The sequence below is a fragment of the Lepisma saccharinum genome, chromosome 3 (assembly GCF_977018435.1).
Source record: "Lepisma saccharinum chromosome 3, izLepSacc3.1, whole genome shotgun sequence".
In the NCBI taxonomy this organism is placed as follows: Eukaryota; Metazoa; Arthropoda; class Insecta; order Zygentoma; family Lepismatidae; genus Lepisma; species Lepisma saccharinum.
The window spans coordinates 51010734-51032537 of record NC_139231.1 but is presented as its reverse complement, the minus strand read 5'-3'; the positions used below and the strand labels follow the sequence as shown (position 1 = coordinate 51032537).

Here is a 21804-nt window from a genome sequence, read left to right as displayed (position 1 = left end):
TTGTTGTATGTGTAGCCTGAAAAAGTTCTGGGAAACTAGAACGAAAAGTCACAGACAAAATCAAATAACAACCACTAAAAATAACTGTGTTAGATTATAATGCATGTACAAAAAGTGGTTATGCGAACCTTTGTGAGGTTTTTTTATGCGAACTCGATTTTTAAGTACCGTATAATGTTAAAAATCCCGCATCGAATATCGTCACATTTCTCCTCATGTCATTCCGGTACGCTTCGCGTCTGTGTGTTTTCAAGATTAATGGATTGACCGCTAGAGGTCTCTAGTGCATTTCCCGGCTTACGAACTGCATCGACGAAATACAGCAGTTCCTTATCAGCTCGCGAGCCGCGAGGGATTTCTGACGTGACGTAGTGGACTACGAGAGAAGTAGCGGCTCGCGGAACTCAGTGTGCTTCTCTCCCTTTCTCTCTTCGATGGCAGTTTTGGTTTCGCCAAGTACTTAGTTTGTGAACATTACGAGAAAACGCTGGATTGTACGTGTTTAGTGCAATATGTCTGGAGATATTGGAGTCTTTTGGGAATAAACGAACGTCAAATTACGTGGGTGGCAAAAATGGAATTTACTTTGACCATTAACCATTTTTGACCGAGGACGACTTGCTAGTTTCGTCTGGTAAAAAGGCCGAAATACGAAGGACAATTGGATCGGTAACTGAGAAGGAAGGACGAGAGCGAATACACGACCATATTATTCGACGGACAAGAGAAAGCGGCCGATTTGACGACGTTCCAGTGTTCCCTTGATCCAGAGGAATTGTCCAGTTAACATGGGTGGATCGGTTGCAACGAGCTGAGGTATGTACCCAATGACTCATTTCATAAGTGAACTGTGAAAGTGTGTTTTTTGGACGAGAAGGCCACTTTGACTCTCTTGTCGTTCCTTTCGACGCAGAGTGATAAACTGAATCAATAAGTAAGCCACGAAGTACGAAGAACGAATTATAAGTAAAGCAACTACGAATTCTCTTTCCCTTTTTTGTGAGTAGACGTCGCAATGTTGCCGTGGATACAGTGAAGAAAGAAAGTGTCGTTGGACACGTCCCTCTCCTCCCCCCGTTTTTTGCATAAAGTAACAAAAAAGATTAATCATTCAATTTACCTTGCATGTGGGCAAGTCGGACAATGAGCTTAATGCGCCCCCCAAAAAACCAGAATCACGAGTTGACATAACTTTCGCGCAATATACCAAATGAGTTTAGCATGAGCACCAAAGTAATATGTAATGTCAAAATGGGTGGTTTTTTCTTTGGAGTAACTAGTAATTAATGAAAGAGTTGTACAAAAAAAATGCAATCATAGATTTGTCTTGACCTGTTTTAATATATTCCATTATTACGTCATTGGTAGTCACTGGGTTTTGTTCCCGGTTATATTTTCTTGTTGATCTACCAGTAACGAAGAATTGTTGGTACCTTTTTTAGTCAGTTATTGTTACAGGTGGAACGAAATAATTGTTGTGAATCATATATGTATATGTTACACTTGGAAAACGCCTGCCATTCTACGTTGCGAGGTAGTGCGTAATAAATTTTGACTTGAGTCAAGAAACCAAATTAAGTGTAAGTAATTATCCCTTAATCTGTTAAATTAGAATGCATTGCATTAAAACATTTTGATTAAAACGTGATCGGAAGACCATGCTTGGATGAACAGGCGATTACCTTCATTGATTGAGAAAGCGACTTAATTTGACTACGGTATTTTCAAGTTTGGTTATTGACAAATTGTTTTCTTTTTTTTTGTGTCAAGTTGGTTCTCAATAGAGACTGAGGCGACGGTCCAAAATACTGTCATTAGCCTCAACAAGCCCTCCTGACTATTGTAAGTGATAGTTTTCTTTACTTCTATTATCGTGCGAGTGATTGAATTTTCCACGGACCTCTGCACCTTCCTTTCAAATCTTGACCTTATTGTAACGACTATCACGTTACACCTTCAAGATGAACTATTATCTGAAACAACCATGCATTGTGTATTTCCTCTTGACTTCTACCATTATCTGAAAATCTAAATCATTCTGATAGTTTTGTAGTTTATCCATCTTGCAGACTCTCCACATATATTTTTTTTTATTCATCATGCCGTAATTCTACCATACGTATTCTGAACAACAGATCTCTGCATTGCTCAGATGCACGAAGTTTTACATTTTACGAAAAAAAAAGTACATGAGATAATGGATTCTAGTGTACAGTTTAAAATATAATACTCTCAATTTGCACCCCCAGCAACCTGGTGCCTATGATGTGGAAAACGAAAACTGAAAGAACATATCTTCATCATTTGACATGCTAACTGTCTTGACACTCCGCCCATGTCTGTTCCTCTGTCAGGCTGCCAGAGGGAAAGGACAGATCAACATGGTTCGATGTGTCTCAAGGAGCAAGACTAACATTTCACATCAAAGTGCGCAAACTAGGAAGTTTCTTTGCATTTATCAGTTGGGTAATCATTTCCTCAATTTCAGAAACTACTCACCACAATAACTCACTGAACTTGAAAACTTAAATACCAATCCAGATATCCAGATAATTTGATGCCAGAATTATCTGGATATTTGTGAATTTTGTATACATCACTACTTGAACCGACGCTGATACTCTTACAGACTTCCACTGATACTAACACCTGAAAATTGTAATATTTCAAAAGTAATTCAGAACATGTATCAATTTTAAGATTTTTTTTCTTCATAGGAACTATATCATGTCAATCTAAAAGAATTTTGCTTTGAAATATTTATAACATTCAATGACAAAATCCATTTCTCCCCACAATCTTGCAGCTTAAATAATGAAAATGAAACTTTGCATACTTTTCAGAATATATAATTCTTTGAAAAGTAACTAACTATCTAGCGTTCTTAAACCCTAAGGTTTATTGCTGAGCAACACAAGCCTTCGAAAATGTCACCGGCATTTTCACAAACTCTGCGGAAGTACAACAATATTAGTATTGATTCAGTCCTACTTTTCAACTCTCTCTCACCTTTTCACTAAAATACCAAAAACAGACATTGAGATATTAGTTTAATTTACCTCCATTAGCTGTTGCATTTGTGGATTAGAAGTAATAAGATGTCTCATGTAGTCTGGGTTATTTACAAGGCTCTGGACAAGAGGGTTATCCAACATCTGACGCAGTGTTTCTGGATTCCCCATAAGTTCTGACTGCATGCGCTGCTGCAATTCCATAAAATTTGCTGACCCTAGTCCCATATTGCCAAGTCCTACCAGACCACCTAAAGGGCCCAGACCAAAGGGAGTAGCACTCACATCGGCTGTAACAAAAAAAATATATTTACTTGTACAAGGTTGCAAGGATGCCAAATAATACATTTAGTCCACACCAAAAAATGATATTGCAGGGTGGCTACTCTAGGACCATGATAAAATTCAAGTATAATTCCCGGTTTTCAAGGCAAATTTTCAAAAAATTCAAGGCCACAAGCAATGTTTTCTCTCAATTTCAACCTTGCGTATTACCGCCTCTCAACAGACACACACATGCACCAGTACCAGGATAAACATAATAATAATAATAATAATAATAATAATGACATTATTATGACTATTATTAGTAGTAGTGGTATAGTGTCCAAGATGTTATCATCCTCGTAAATTACACAAAAAGGGGTAGAAGTTGGTGTTAAAGCATCTGTGTTGGAACATATTACTTTAAACTTTTTTTTCCCCAAAAAAAAAGTTCAATTTCACATTAATTAACAATGAAAACAAGTAAACAAACTGTATTTTTGAATGGCAGAAATGGCATGATAAATGCATTCCGAATATTATTCTTTTGGTACAGCCAACGGCAAATTAAATAGGAAAAAAATATTTTCCCGACGGAAAATAAGTTGGCAATGCTGCGAACACCGAGGCATTCTTGATAAGTTGCTTGAGGAGCGTCGAGCAAACTTTCCTGAAAAGCACAACTCCAGTATCGAAGGTCATGCTACACGTTGATTGGCAACTATAGGGACTTCACGATGACGTAGTGATAACGTCAAGCTTTGCAATCAAGGAGCCCTGGATTCCATACCCGGTGGAGACACATAATGGTTTGGATCCCACTTTAAACTGTAGACCCAGTTCCGATTAGCCTATCTGTGCATAAATTAATAACTTATCGCAAAATGTTGCCTATATCAAGAATGGTAAAAACGAAAATGATTTCGAAAAGCACCTCAAATCCCCACTGGCTTATAACATGATACTATTCGTCACATAAGAATTATTATTTTAGAGTTCAAATTATGACATTTGCAGATATTTGCAGCGTTCAAATTCATTGTTTCTATCAATGATTAAGTGCTTTCTTTGCTTACCATTGCTCTGGCTCGCTCATTTTGCTATCTTTGTGTGAACTTAGATTACATGTGATAGAATAACAAGGTCCAGGACAGTATTCAAACCTGGGACCTCTGACGTAAAAGCATCTAGCACTACCACTCAGTCAATTTTCACATAGAAACTTACACATGTCATCCTTACATATGTATTTTGTTTTACCTGCTGCACTTCTCTCATGGTGAATACTAACCCCTCATTTGAGATTTATCTAATGTTTATAGCTATTGCTTTGTAGTTAATGATAATCCTATTAAGCTTTGTGAATCTTATTCCAAAGAAAACCCTGTTAGAGGATTACGTGTGTAGTTGTTATTAATAATATATAATGAAGTCTGCTTTGGTCAGCATTTTTAGTGTATTGAATGAAAAATGCATTTTCATTTCGTGCTGAGGCATAATTTTGTCACCCAGATTTGCATTCAAAAAAAATGTAGGTCCAGTATATATTAGTCATTGTGAATTCGAGTCAATTCAAACATTTTGCGTTGTTGTGAGATTATCTGGATACAATTTGGACATAATGAATCTAAGTAGAGAAAATACAACTAGTATATCAGAATTGCCATATCCAAATGGTCTCCGAGAGTAGTGTTTAGCATGCCACATTTCAAGTATAGGTGTCGGCCCCTGTGGCAGAGTGGTTAGCACATCACGCTATGACGCCAGTGGTTCCAGGTTGGAATCCCGGCCTGGACATGGATGTTTGCGACTGTCCATTCATCAATTTCATCAAATCATCACTCATCCCATCTTCGCAAATTATCCAAAAGTGGCACAAGAAGCGAAAATAAAGCAATTGAATCAATCAATTCAAGTATAGGCCATGATTGTATCTGGTATATGAACGAGATGCGTCTCTCCTCTTAATGTCACTTATAAATTAAGTGTCCGAAAGCAGGTATTATACCTGCCGCAAAATTAGTTTGGTATTGAGAGCTGAAGGAACACGCGTCACGGTGTTGCCATATCATGCGGTACGGTACGCAGTGCAGCCTTCTGACGCTGTGTCGAGGAAAACGTGTTATAAAAAAGAACAACAATGATGAAATGTGTTGTTTTTCGAGGAAAACGGAATAACAATAATGACAACAATGATGAATGTGTTATTGTTTTCTCTCTTCATTTCCATCTCCCTTACAACATGAATGAATTAACGAAACGAGAATTGTTTACAGGTTACCTTTTCAATCCATTCTGAAAATATTGAATATATATATACTTTCAATAATCATTTCTTTCCGAGGTCGCCGTTAAAGTCTGCCCATCTTTCAATTATACCGCAACTGAATTGCACAAAGTCCAGTTGGTGAGGCGTCTGACTTTTACGCGGGAGACCCGCGGTGGTTTGGGGAACTCTTTCAAATATCCTTAGCAGGCCTCCCCGATGGGGTAGTGGTAACGTCGTCGCCTTGTAATCAAGGGGTTCGATACCCGGTGGAGGCACATGGCACAGTGGTTCGGATCCCACTTTAAACTGTAGGTCCAGTCCCGATTAGCCTTCCCGTGCATAGTGAACTTAAAACAACAAATGAATGAATCAATCAATCAATCAAATATCCCTAGCGACTCCGGAGTCGACTCAGCCCAAATGAGTACCTGGGGCAAACCTGGGGTAAAGGCTGTTGGTGAACCACATCACCGCATCACCTCCATAATATGGTCGAGGTCGAGAATGTGTGGAGCCCTACCTCCACATCCCCATATGCCTCCATACTTTACTTTATTTTGCGTCCATTATTTGTTTTTGTATGAGAATGCCAGAGATTTTATGACTGTCCTTAAAGATGTTTTCCCACCTTCAAAAGTCCCGAATCTTTCAACGAAATGCGCAGTTTCCCTACAGTGGGATGAACTTTCCTCCTATAATAAGAGTAAATATGGCGACGAATAGCGTCTTGCTGAAAGGTATCTAAATTTGTTACGCGTTTACTGATATTCCTCTTCTTTCCTGGGGTTTCCAGTTTTGAAGCCTCGCATTGATTTACTTCTACCACATTATATTCTTCTTTCCCTATGGTAACAATAGTGTTCTTAGACACGCCGACAGCAGCAGCAGTCCTGTCCAGAACTTTATTTACAGAAATGATTGGACCCCCATTGTTTCTCTCTTGCTCAAAATATTTGCGCACAGAACAAACGTTTTCCCGCGTTTGGCCTTTGAGAGGAATTCCTCGAGTATTACCTCCTGTGCTTAACATTCTTCACACAAGCACACGACACACTCAAGCAGAAAATTATGTACAAAAAAAACACACTAAAACAACACGCTATATACAACAAAGAATACTCTAAATTCAGTAAACACTAAACAAACGGACCGGTTAAAATATCACAGCAATGCAACAAACAACACGTTCTCTCCCAACAACATGAAAACTGATCGCAAGAACAATCGCCCGATAAGCGGCAACACCGTGATAAACGTTTTCTGTTGCTAGGTAACCAGAGCTTGGGTGAAGCACTGGGACGATTTTGATTGGCTCGCATGCCAGCAACCCACCCTGCCGCAGTAAATAATACCCACTTTCTCCACGTGCTTCCCAAGCGTCAATACCAAACTAATTTTGCGGCAGGTATAGGCATGAACAGAGCGAAAAATACGCCTGAGCAATTACAAGTATTATAAGACAGTTTGTAGCTGGAGTTATGGACGGTCTTCCCCAACCTATCCAAACTTAGGCTCTGGGTTCGAGTCCTGGTCTGGCAATCTCTTTTTTAAGTGTTCCTTCATCAATTTAATAGGATTATCATCAACCTTCATAGTTGTGATTAATTTTAAAGTGACATAAAAGCGAAGCAAAATAAAAATAATTGCAAAATGACTAGAATGTCAGAACTACATTTGAAAAATAAAATGCGTGCAGAATATTCATCTTCAAACAGGTATTTGGGGAGAACTGTGTAGACAAGACAGCATGCTCCTGATAGTTGCCAATCGACGTGTAGCATGACCTTTGATACTGGACTTGTGCTTTTCATGAAAGTTTGCTCGACGCTCCTCAAGCGTTTTATCAAGAATGCCTCGGTGTTTGCAGCATTGCCAACTTATTTTCCGCCGGGAAAATATTTTTTCTCCTATTTAATTTGCCGTTGGCTGTACATATAACATGTATAACTTTCATGTACAACATATGCTTTACACATATTCAAAATGGAGTGATGTAAAATATGAAAATTCATGCCAACACTAAATTGTGTACGTATTCAAAGTTTCTTTTATACATATATACAGGGTGTTTCTGGGCTGATGATACAAACTTTCATTGATGATGGAGAAGGGCACATGTATCAATTTGAGATAAGGAACCCTGGTCCAGAAATGACTTAGTCGAAAGTTATAAGTGAAAATAGGTGTATGAACATTTAATACTTTTATTACCTAAACAAGTTTCACAACCTGCTACATTCACAACAGTTGTTCAAAGTGGCATCCTCCAGCTTCACTGCAGGCATGACATCATTGCACAAAGTTCTGGCCTACCTGTTGGAACAACCCCGGGGTCGTTCGAAGAATGTCAGGCAGCGAGAATTCTTGCCAGGAGATCTTCTTCAGTCTCGACAGGTGTCTTGCCAGGAGATCCTCTTCAGTCTCGACAGGTGTCTCGTACACAAGACTTTTCACATGACCCCACAAGAAGAAATGAAGTAGGGCAGATCAGGTGACCGAGCTGGCCATGGAACAGGGGTTCACGGAACGTCTGACGCAGGTTTTCATGAACAGTTCATTCAAAGTGAGAAGGAGTCAAAGCATGCACTTTCCGACTATGGTAGGGGTGTAGCTGCTGTTCCCGTATTATTTTCCACACGGTACTGTGTGCGACACCCATTTCACATGCAACTGATCAGATACTTATTGAAGGCTCCTCATCCACATGTTCAAGCACTGCTTCTTCCAATTTGGGAGTCCGTACGTATCGTTGTCTTCCTCGGTCCTGGTATTGTGGTTCCACATGCCCTGTTTCCTTTAACCGTTGGAACAGTCTTGGAAACATGGTGTGGGTCGGATGTCTCCTACGTGGGTACTTGGCCTGATACAACCTTTCGGCCTCCCTACTGTTTCCATTTGCTTGTCCGTACACGGAAATGATGTCTGCAAAGTCTGATAGCATGTACTCCATTTCACTACTGCTGATCGACTGTTACATTTCAACTTGTAAACACAGACTGCAGTCGACCGCCTTCACATCGGGACGGACCATGTCTGAGACGTATACATCACGCAATCTGCAGTGCAGTAGTGGAGTTTTCTGTCCCCACCCCTCATGATTGTGTACGAGACACCTGTAGTAGACTGAAGAGGATCTCCTGGCAAGAATTCTCGCTGCCTGTGTCATTGTTTGAACGACTCTGGGGTTGTTCCAACGGGTACACCAGAACTTTGTGCGATGATGTCATGCCTGCAGCGAAGCTGGAGGACGTCACTTTGAACAGCTGTTGTGAATGTAGCAGCTTGTGAAACTTTTGTAGGTAAAAAAAAGTTACATCTTCATACACCGATTTTTGCTTAAAACTTTCAACTAAGTCGTTTCCGGACCAGGGTTCCTCATCTCAAATTGATACTTGTGCCCTTCTCCATCATCCCTGAAAGTTTGTATCATCAGCCCGGAAACACCCTGTATATATATACAAATGATGAAGGAGACAGTAAACACTTACCACACGAAGAGAAATAGTTCTATATTTCGCAATATATGTCGCATTTTCAACGTAGAAAATAGATATATCGGCGTCACATGGAGTAGAGGCACAGAATACAGACCGTAGCGTCTCTATGGTCAGTGTTGCCAGAAACAGTTGATAGAGAACAAAAAGTATTTTAACCAGTGTTTACTTTAAGGTGGGTGGGTAGTTTAGGGGAGGAAAGGAAAGGGTTACTGGTTGGCTAGTAACCGATTTCACAGCTGCCATCATCCATCTTTCAACCCCCCACTCTGACACATCTTTCCGCAGGCGATGGGAAAAGGCCTATAGCAGGCATGCACACCACTATACCCCCTGGAGTCAACCTAGCCAACCAGTAACCCTTTCCTCTCCTCCCCGAAACTACTCACCCACTAACAGTAAACACTGGTTAAAGTACTTCTTGTTCTCTATCAACTGTTTCTGGCAACACTGATCGTAGAAATGCTACGGTCAGTATTCTGTGCCTTTACTCCATGTGACGCCGATCTATCTATCTTCTACATTAAAAATGTGACATCTATCGTTAAATATAGAACTATTTCTCTTTGTGTGGTAAGTGTTTACTGTCTCCTTCATCATTTGTATTTATCCGCCCTTCTGGCACCTTTTCTGATCCTATTCCTGTATGTATGTATACATACATATACATACAGCATATAGGTCTATTATTTATATTCATTACATAATCAATTCATTCACCTCATAACAAACCAGCAGCAAAAATTATATAAATTGTCTAGCAAATGTGCACGCTCCTTTTCCTCCCAACAATTGTTCATGAATTTAAGCCAAAATGCATTAAGAGAAGTCTTATTTCTCTCTCCGATAATTTACAATGCATTACAGAAAACAAGCATACTGCGAGTGAAGTGAACAAGAACATTTTTAATCCATTTCTTTTGCAAACTGAAAACAATTTTGATTTAATAGGGTGCAAATAATTCCACGAGACACCATGGCATTCTCTCTTTTACTACTTTTATCATTTAGATTTTGTGGTGGCCAGGGCCGACTCCCGCTGTGACTCTGAACTTGAAGAGACTAAGAAAAGCAGGCATTGCGAGTGAGAAAATTTTATGAAATGTATTTTTATTTGCATAAAATTTGAAATCGAGGGGGATAATTGCCCCTTTGTGCCCACTGCAGGTGGCCTTGGCCATCAATGTTTGCGCTCTTGCCCTCCTTACAAATTATTTCAAATTCAAGGTTGGGGGAGATGCCCCCTCCCCCACTGTGGTTGCGCCACTCATATGCACACACAAATTTAGTAACATTATGAAGTGTCTGTGAGATTCCAATGTATCCAAAAATTCTAATTTAATTTAATTAAATGGTATATTTAAATCATTTAATTTGGGGTCCTTAGTTTACATTTGCCATTTCACATACTCAGATTCGAAATACATCTACAAACACAAGTCACACAAATGTTATGGTATATATTCTAACCTGCGAAAAATAGTCAATTGTGCAAGAATTTCAAACTCAAATTGACCTATTCATCTTCAAGAAATCTTATCTTGCAATAATCTTCCGTCTGTCAGATTGGTCTACAAAGGACAGTATCAAAGTAAACAGATCGAGAGAATTCTGTTTTATTTTTCACACAACATTATTTTCCATCCACGATTTTTTCACGTCTATGGAGAAAAATTCAAGCAGAATTCACACATAATTCCCGGAGCCAATAATTCACACAGAATTCCCAGGAAGTAGACACCCTGTATTGAAGTATAAATGTGTCTACTGCCACATGGACTTTTGTGACTGGTTGAGTTCATGTGGATCAGTTGGAGTTGCTTCCTATATCCTCGTAGTGTAAGCCTTACAAAATGAGTATAAGAGAAATAATTAACATTTCTTCTACACTTCACTGGTGTTGCAGTCATAAACCTCCTTGACAAAGCCAGAACACAAAATATATACTTCAATTATCATGTTAAAATACAGTTAATACAGAAGTTCATTTGGTACAGCGCATTCGGTTTAGCATGAGCTCTGTTTAACATTCAACGCAAGACCACTGTCAGCTTCTTTCTTCATAAACTTATGCACGTTGAGATAATTTCTCTACTCCAATCTTCTTTACAGTTTTCATTTTCACCTCAGCTTCCGTTGAATAAAAACACCCTAAGCAACATTGGATAACAATCGCCTTCCTGGTGGTAACACGATCTGTCCCCTCCCCCCTGGAGAGGAATGGGAGGAGAGGGAGAATGCCTCTTCTGCATAGGGGTTTCACGCTTACAAAGAATTCTGTTATTCTTCGAACTATCACCTTCTCAAACTGTCGCTTAAAAAAAAAAAAAAACTAGACACTAATAAGCTCTAAACTCAGATTATGGATATAGGTAATTGTTAAGATGGCTAGCAACTCTGACGTGAGTGGAACTCTCGTATCTAAGCTAAACTGAATGGCCTGTACCCTTGATCCTCTGTACCCGCTCAAGAAAGTGAAATAAATATTTTGCATGGTTTACGAAGAATATATTCTTTTTGAACGTTTTATGTTGTTTTTTAGCTTGTGGAAAAATGTTATTGTGAACTAAAGTATGTCTGTTAGCTCAGCATGAAGAAGAACAGCCTGAAAACACACAACACAACATTCCACAACAGCAGCAGTTGAGACGTTGCCTACAGTTTTATAAAGGTATTATAGAATAAAGTAAACCAAACCTGAAGAACTGAAAACTCAAGAAACCAAAATATAAATGAAATTATCGATAGAAGTGTTAGATTTATTTGTTTAGAATATTTTGTCATTAGGTTAGGACTGTTAGGTTTGGTGCTGATAGCAATTTTAGACTTTGTGTTAAGTTAGAAGTGCTAAGTTTGATGGTGTGGTCTCTTGCACTTGTTCTTTAGCTATTTGAGTGCGCATACAACCAGTTTTTACTAATAAAAAACAGTGAAAGTACTCAGAGATGGCAGGTTTTTACTTACGCAGGCCATACTTTGGGATCAAATATATGTTATTTGTGCTTTTGCATGTTGGAAACAATTATATATTACATAAAACATCGAAATCTGTAGATTCAAAAAATACAAACGTAATTCTCGAGGGGGTACAGTTGGTCAACGGCCCCATTCATTCCTGTCAATTTTATTAAGAAGTAGTAAAGACAATAGCATTTTAACATGTCTTAAAAAGAACAACTTCAATGTACATTAATTATAGTTATATATCTATAACAGGCATATCTGTATGCACATTACTCTAACGTCAAATTGATAAAACTAGCAATGAATAGATAAATACCTGGAGGTCGGTTGGAGGTTGTTGCACCCGCAGGTTGTTCTGATGTCCTAGTGCTCGATTTAATCACTAGGTGCACAGTTAATCCATCCTTGATATTGTGAGTTTTCAGGGTCTCATGATCTTTCATTATCTTCCCAGCAAATATCAAACATAACTGATCTGGTTGGGCTGAGAACTTCCTGGCAACTTCTTCCTTGAACTGAAAGTAACAAAGCAGATCAAACTAGAGCCTGGTGTTCTACACTGAGGTAAAAGGGACTTAAGACTCGACTGGACCTTTGGCCAACATGGATTTTCAAAAGGAGAGGAAAATCCTAAAAAGAACTGCCCTCGCATTGGCCAAAGATCCAACCGATCCTTAAACTCTCAACCAGTGTTGCCACTTGAAAGGAAATATCCTTTGTACAGGGAAATTCTGGTAAAATCTTTGATGAAAAGGTGAGAGAAATTTTATTTATAATATCACAATTACAGGTAAGTTTGAACATATCAGTATGGCACATTAGGGAGACTTCACACCAAAGCGACAAGCAACAGACTACACGAGTGTATCACACCGAAGCGACAATTGTTTTTCTGCTCAGTTCGCATTGGGCAATGATACCAATATAATTGTACTAATCAATTTATTAATCATCAGAACAAAATATAATAAAGAGATATTGCTATCTGTAAATCATGTTGCAAGTTATTTAAACTTGGGAGAGGCATGTTGTCCATGAGAAAATTAAGAAATCATGTGCACTGACCTTAAACTGTATACGCTAGACTTTTCACTTTCCTTTCCAGCCTGGATAACTTCAAAGACTAACACTAGATAATGTTAATAAAACATTAAAATGCTGACCAAGGCAAACTTTTATATATAATGTTTTACAGCATTTTAATGTTTTATAAATTCTAGCACAATCATAAAGAGTAGTCTATTCTTGATGAAAAATATGAAAAAATGGATGGCATAACGGTAACATCGTTGCATTGTAATCAATTGATCCTGGGTTGAAAACCGGGTGGAGGCACCTACAAGTGAAGATCCCAGTTTAGACTGTAGGTCCAGTCTTGATTAGTCTATTTGTGCATAAAGTGGACTCACAACTCAAATATGAAATTAGGATTATGTCATTTGCAAACCATTTTCAGCAGAACCTCTCCTTCCACAGTATAATTGACAGGTATCTGTTGGTTGTGGCCACGGTTGGGTGGTTGAAATACACTGCACAAGAGTATCCAAGCACATTGACTGTCACTACCCAAATAGCCAAAACACAGCTTCATTGCATGATGATGAAGGTAAATTACAGCCGATAACTAAATCATCAAACTTCACAAAACCAAAAGAACATTGTGTTCAAATCCTGAAACATTGTACATATTCTCTTTGACATTCTCAGGCAGCACAATGCACGGTATTGAAAAAAATGGCCCAGTATGAGTGACATGCAAGCAACAAATGGCATGTGCAGTTTGACATGTTGCTTCGGATCAAAAAGGTTCAATTGATTACTGACGGTTTGCTTCCAAGCGACATGTGTCTTGTCGCTTTGGTGTGAAATTTCCCTTAGAATTAAGCCCAGTCTTTCATGACTTTTTTATCCTAAGAACAATAATTTGATTTAAAATCTGGCTTAGAACAGACAATCAGTTCCCATTTTCCAACTTTTTAAAATACTGTAATAACACAGCTAGTATAAATTAAATGTTAACTGTTGCTGTGAATTTATTTTTCAAATTTTGCATATTTTCTTGCAAACTACAATTTTCTATCAACAAGCTTGATTATCTGTGATTTCCTCCCTATTTTCATTCATTCAAACATAATACAATGGACCTTCTCTGAAACAGATACCAATGGAGAATATAAAAATGCCCACTATTCGCAAATTAACTTTCAATGCTACAAGATGTTTGCACCAAAGTGTTTTGAATTTCTAAATTTAATCAACAAAATTTATCATGCATGTAAATTTTCCAAAATATTACTTAGTTTCTATTACTGACATTGTTGCATGTCTGCCATCGAAACACACACATCACAAAATAAAAATGGTATATTTATAAATGAGCTTTGACTCTTCATAGTCAAAACAAACAAACCAAAAAAAAACCACACATGCGTAAGACAAAACTGTCTAGCAGCAACAATCTGAAGTACATAGTTAGTCTTACTTCTCTCTCGTAATGCACGGTATTGAAAAAAATGGCCCAGTATGAGTGACATGCAAGCAACAAATGGCATGTGCAGTTTGACATGTTGCTTCGGATCAAAAAGGTTCAATTGATTACTGACGGTTTGCTTCCAAGCGACATGTGTCTTGTCGCTTTGGTGTGAAATTTCCCTTAGAATTAAGCCCAGTCTTTCATGACTTTTTTATCCTAAGAACAATAATTTGATTTAAAATCTGGCTTAGAACAGACAATCAGTTCCCATTTTCCAACTTTTTAAAATACTGTAATAACACAGCTAGTATAAATTAAATGTTAACTGTTGCTGTGAATTTATTTTTCAAATTTTGCATATTTTCTTGCAAACTACAATTTTCTATCAACAAGCTTGATTATCTGTGATTTCCTCCCTATTTTCATTCATTCAAACATAATACAATGGACCTTCTCTGAAACAGATACCAATGGAGAATATAAAAATGCCCACTATTCGCAAATTAACTTTCAATGCTACAAGATGTTTGCACCAAAGTGTTTTGAATTTCTAAATTTAATCAACAAAATTTATCATGCATGTAAATTTTCCAAAATATTACTTAGTTTCTATTACTGACATTGTTGCATGTCTGCCATCGAAACACACACATCACAAAATAAAAATGGTATATTTATAAATGAGCATTGACTCTTCATAGTCAAAACAAACAAACCAAAAAAAAACCACACATGCGTAAGACAAAACTGTCTAGCAGCAACAATCTGAAGTACATAGTTAGTCTTACTTCTCTCTCGTAAATTCCAATACATTACAGAAAAGTATCACATTGTGAGCGAAGCGATCAAGAAAATTTTTAGATCCAAATTTTTGCAAACTGAAAACAATATTGATTTAATAGGGTGCAAATAATTTTGTGGGGTGCCATGGCATTCTCTTTTACAATTTCTTTCATTTAGATTGCTCGACTACCACAACCCCCTAGCTCTGAACTTTACGAGACTGCAAGAAAAGCAGATATTGCATGCAAAGCGAGGAAGAAAATTTGATGTAATGTACTTTTATTTGTACAAAATTTGAAATAGAAGGGTGCAAATGCCCTTTTCTGCAGGTGGCCTTGTTCATCGGGAAGAAAAATGCAAGAATGGGAATGCGCCCCCCCCCCCCCTGTAGTAGTGCCACTGTTCTGGATGATTTGTTATCAGTTATCAGGGAGAATTTCCTGAGCAGGCACATATTTTGGTGTATCCAACAATCAGACGAGGGGGTCTACAAAATATGTTATAAAAAGTGCTTTTTTTTTTCCTCGGTACACAATGGTACTCCATACTGACACCTTATTATAAGTGAGGATAAAACTAGTAACATTTTATTTTAACAAGAGAAATGCATAGGTGTGTGTATACACTTGGACCCAGTAACATAACAAATCAACAATATATAGTGCTGGAACCTTTCTTCCCAGTAAAAAAGCAATAACTGTAACTTTTACAGTGAGACTTTTAATTATATCAATCAGCGATTTATCAACGATATAAAATTAAGTACGTTAAAGTATATATGTTTTTCACGATGCAGCACATTTTTAGCAAATTTAGTGAATAATCCATTCTGAACTTCAGTTTGTGAAAAATTATTTTGTGAATGCAGTGTTGTGCCTATTTTGGAATGAATTATGCTGCAGCTACAAACACATTTTTAATCACATTTCCTTATAAGCTGCCATAGGCCATTAAATAATCCAAAAATACTGTGCAATACAAGGTTTTAAATCTGATTCAGTACTGTTTGTTCCCAGTTTATCGGTTGTTTTCCAATTATTTTTCTGGATATTTCAAGCATAAATACCTCCTCCATGTATTAACCATGCGAAATTATAGTCTGCCACATTTAATTGTCTTGGCTGATTTCGCCCAAATCTTATCCCTCTTGCAAAATATCTGACTATGAGAATGGTAGTTCCCATGATCAAAACATTAGTGACTGAAATTTGGTCACCAACGCTACGAAAACATATTTCAAAACATTAATTGTCAAACTATAGGTGATGCCCTAAAATTCTTAAAAACAGTCTTTTCTTAATCTAAAAAAAAAAAATGTAGATTATGCAAACATTTGAAAATATCATCAGAATTTGGAATCTACCTCAGCATATGAAAAAATCTATTTTTCATCCACAATCTTGAAATGCTTCGAACAAATGCAAATGCATAACAAAATCATTCCCGAAGTGTATCTAGTTGTGATTAATTTAAGTTAAAAACATCTAAATTTGCTGCAGTTATTGTGGTCTCAAAAATGGAGCAACAACGAGTCACGTCACGAAAACATTAGTAAGGAATTGTGCATTGGATATATTTTCGTGAACCAACCTTCATTTTATAGAAAAAATCTTGCGATAGACATTTTTTGTGGTAATCGTCACGCCCAGTTGTTTTAATTTCGTGGTACCATTTATATTTATATATATATATATATATATATATATATATATATATATATATATATATATATATATATATATATATATTTGCATGACCAGTATTAATTTCGAAATAATTATGTAAGAAGTTTTTGATGTCAGTATGAACTGGAGATTGAACTTTGGCATTGAACCTTGAAACAACTAGATCCGATACACTTGCTGCAGTTTTCCGCACGAGCACGTGTCAACCAGGAAGCAACGGCGAAATTATTACGTAACCATAACGCTTAAATTTGACCGCATCAATTTGACGACTTGGATATTACGAACAGTCTGGCTAATTTGCAACTAGAACATTCGAAGGTATGTAAGAATGCGTGTGTTTATAGTGAATTGAACTTATGTAACAAAACTCAAATTCATACTTGCCTATTTACTGCAAAAAGGGGATATTTTCTGAATGGCACATACTTTACTATTAACGCGGATTCTTTTGAGAGTCGTGCCCATTTATCGCTGTTAAAAATTGTGAACCTTAATATATTGATGATTTGCGGAAGTGATTTTTGCTTTACTAAAAGACGTGATAACAGATGGGGATTTTGAATGCATCATGTGTATAAAATAAATGTCAGAAGTGAGAAATAGATATGTACTTGTGCGTGTACTAAGTAATAGTGTAGAACAGCGTCGCAACAGTAAGTCAAAAGTGCAAACCGATTTCACGTATGACCTAAGATTGCAATTCTGCGAATATTCATTCAACCTCAAGACATCGTAATGAAAGTCCCTTTTTACTTGCAACAACAAAAACGAGACGAATAATAACTAGCAGCGTATCTAGAATTTCATGAGCACCTAATTCTCTTAAAATGCAGGCGGAAATTTAAAATTTTAAATAATTACAATTTTATGTATTTTATAAATTAATAAAACTCGTGTGTTGAATGTTGAAATGCTAAAAACTTTTAAATGAAGTAAATTTTATCTGCAATATTGTTCGTAGGTAAAAAAGGCGTATTTTTAATTGGATTGTTATTTTTTGATTGTAATTTATTCTGGGTAGAAAATACCAAAAAAAAATTAGAATTGTCTGTTCGAACTTAAACTGGAATTTTATTGTGAAAGCTTATTAAAATTAGAACGAAATATTGAATGAATGTTGCTACAACTAAATTGTTAAATAAACATGTATAGTTAAATGTGATACTTTTTATTGGTGTGAGTCATGATTGGCGACGGAACTGATATAAAGGTTTGTTGTATAACTTACCGAATTTTGGAAGGGTAAAGAAGGGTGCGGTTATACGTCACGCATTTTTCAAACTGTTGTTATTGTGGGAATTATTCCGTATACATAGCGGCGAACCCCGTAACAAGTAAAAATTGTAATTGAGGTTCCTCGATTTTATATTGTCCACGCAAAAGATACCTCTGCGCGTATTGGTCTCTTTGTTTCATGCTTCCGTTTTTATGGGACATCGAGGAACGGCGTTACAAAGATTGGCAGTCAGAGCATGGCCATTTTCCCTTTTTCTTTCATTAAGTGAAGTTTGAAGTGAATAAATTTTTCCCACCTGCCCACCCTATTGGAATTTTGGATTTTGGCTTGGGATATTAAGTGATTTATTTGGTGTGTGACTATATGTACCTTTTGCTTTCAGCATAACATATTTACATTGTATTTTGAAATTTTTTTTCTTGATGCATTCCCCCCCCTTTTTTTCTTTCATATTTATTGGTTTTATTTTTATGCTAAGATTTTGTTGCAGTTACCTTATCTTACGTTCCTTCTCTTTTGAAATAAAAATTGACAGTTTTCAAATTTAACTTTGCAGTACATAAGTAGTGTGAATTGGTAGAGTGTACGTCATTTTTTGTAAATCGTTTAAAATTGGATTTACTTTGATTATTTTATCGTTGAAGGTTATATTTTTGGTTTTGTGCACTGGTTGGGTAAGGATGTCTGTGGTTTCACCAGTTATTAGGCCTTTTAGGTTGAATTTTTCACCACCATTATTGCATACCAGGCAGGTTAATAATAAGTTCAGTAATTTTTTGCTCCCTCCGGAAGAGACTCCTGTCACAAGTTACATTCGATATTCTTTAGCACATGAGATAATTTGTGATTTACCATGTATAGATGGAGTGGACCTCCATAGGGTGGTATTGTTTTTAACTACCTTGCATAAAGCATTTTCATTGCAACTACTCGACTTGGAATCACTGCTATTTATGGCATATAGTAAAACTTCGGGTAAAAGACACAGGCGGCAAATTTCTATGAAGAAGGTATACAAAAACTTGTGCCACACTATGACAAATGCCTGCACAATTTCGGCAGTTATGTGGAAAAGTAGTTTAAGAGTTGTAGAATTTTGTGCAATAAATAACTTTTCTGTATCTGTACACAATTTAATTTTATTACCAAACGGAACTTACTTTCTGGACGTGCCTTGTATCATAAATACAACATTTGTGATTTTACCACAAACTCTCCTAAACTATGAAATATGATGTTAAAAGTTTTACTGCAAAATTGCAGTTTTTCATCCACTATCTTCAAATGCATTGTCCAATTTCGCTCACACGTTTTCTAGCTGCACAAATAATTTTACCCAAGTGATTATAAATTCACAGCAATTATCATGACCAGTAAATAGATCCCTTTTAGACCATCCACCCTAACTCATGCTCCTATCAAATCATAGTGCAAGTAATTATGATATCATATGTTCCTATATTGTAAGTTTTGTGCTCAAAGCTCAAAACTGTAGTCTCGACAAGATTTCAAAATATGAAAGTATACATCTACACTGTATTTACAGTAATTCAATACCCGACACCATTAAAAAAAAACAAGAAAAAAAACTGATATTGTGTCACATTATGAAAGTGTATGACTTACATGTGTATAGACCTCCTAACCAAACATAAATAACATTTATCCTGAATAGGCAAGCAACCCATTACGATGAGAAATCATTTAAAGAGTGTTTCAATTTAATTATGTCTCAATCAACAAGATTTCAATAAAATGTACTCAATTATCCCTTGTAATGCTTTAAACATGCAAAAAATTATTGTATCAATTGATTGTCAGAGGTAAAACTATGATGTGCCACTATCGTTTCTCTCACATAAGGAAGTGACTGATAAAGTGCTACCACATTTCAAAATTATAAGCTTTGTTCAACTATGCTGCATCAATCAATGCAAACATTTTATCTAAAATATTCTGAATCTTTTTTGGTTCATGGATATCTAAAATATTCTGATTCTTTTTTGGTTCATGGATATATGCAGAGTACTGCAAAGTCTAGCTTTTGCCTACCCGTGCTTCTTGCCCCACGAGAACAGGTTTAACTGCTCGCCTGCCCACGGCAACGAGTCGACTTGCATCTTTACCCGGGATCCTCGTCTTCAAGGCTCTCTGCGCTTACAAGATACCTGGGCATTCAACAAGACCCGGGTGCCTGTAAAAGCTGCTGGAAGGAAACAGCCCTCCGGCAGCGTGTCGCTCCAGGCGTTTCTTCACCACGTTGACAGCTGCAGCCAGTGTTGCCTACTTACGTAGCTCCAAAATCCTACGAAGTCCTAGGAGGAGCTCTCTGGTCCAAGGAGAATTTATATACTTAGCGATTTCAGTTCATTGTAAGCAGTTTTTATCTTATTGCCAGGAAATGCACACAATATTACAGCTTCATTTATTTAAATGAATGATCAAGCAAACAAAACACTCCTCATCGAAAACTAATTGTTTTTCATTACACGGTGTCAACCAAACACACAGTGGCGCAACCACAGGGGGCAGGGGGAATTGCTCATTAACTTTCGACGAAAATGAAGTCTAGCGGGGTTGGGCAAGGGGGGCAAACTTAAAGTACAAGAAAAACTAGGCTAAAGGATACTCAAGATGGAATCATTTTTCATATTTTTCTTGTATTATTATTCCTTCCAGACGGAAAAGGGCACCTGCAGAGGGGAACGGAGGGGCAATTGCAACCCCTTGATTTCAAATTTTATGAAAGTAGAAATATATTATAGTCTCATCAAGTTCAATGCCGTAGCTAGGGGTAGCTGAGGTCGGCCCTGGGAACCGAACGATCTAAATGAAAAACGTTTTAAAACAGAGAATGCCATGGTGGCCCAATGCCAACATTGCTATCAATGTTGGTTTGTTATGAGATTGATTAATTGAATATGTAATGTATTTAAATATGCATTAAAGCAGCTTTGAATACGTACACAATTTAGTGTTAACATGTTGCATATATATTTTCTTATTTTACGTCGCTCCATGTTATATATGTGAAAAGAAAATATTGTACATGAAAATTTTACATGCCATATGAACATTCGGAATGCATTTTTCATACATTTTCTTCCTTTCAAAAACAGTTTGCGTGCTTGTTTTCCATTATTAGCTAATGTGAAATTAAAGTGTTGAAAAAATATTTCAAATCCTTTGTTTCAACACAAATGCATTAGCGACTTCTACACACCCCCTTTTTGCATGATGAGAATAATAATGCCATTGATGTTACTTTATTGTTATTGTTGTTGTGGTTGGCATGTTTATTAAGGTACTTGCCCCTCCAAAGGAACATTCGTGGCTGCGCCTCTGCAGGCCCGTAGCCAGAATTGATTGGCAGGGTGGGGTGGGTGCTCATGGGTTATCAGGGAGGGCTTCATAAACCAAGTCCATTTTCAAAGGTTTAATACGAGGGTCACTATTTATATTTTGAGCCTTGGCAACACTGATTGAAGTTAGGCACGATTTGACGTTTGCACGGAATTGTCTGGCATTATTGACCATAACGTACTTCAAATGTTTTGTCAATAGTTTCATTTGTGTTGTTTATGTTGCCTTGGAGATTGCGCGACAACAATAAAATGGAAT

General features: G+C 37.1%; 1 protein-coding gene across 1 annotated transcript in view; it reads right to left on the bottom strand.

Moving 5' to 3' along the window:
• Window positions 1–21804, bottom strand: part of Ubqn (ubiquilin) — a 61259-nt gene that overhangs the window by 25823 nt on the left and 13632 nt on the right. The window contains exons 2-3 of the mRNA XM_083118534.1: window positions 12319–12517; window positions 3060–3301 (exon numbers count right to left, since the gene is read on the bottom strand). Coding sequence (XP_082974660.1) covers window positions 3060–3301; window positions 12319–12517 — 441 coding nt within the window. The remainder of the gene's footprint in view (window positions 1–3059; window positions 3302–12318; window positions 12518–21804) is intronic.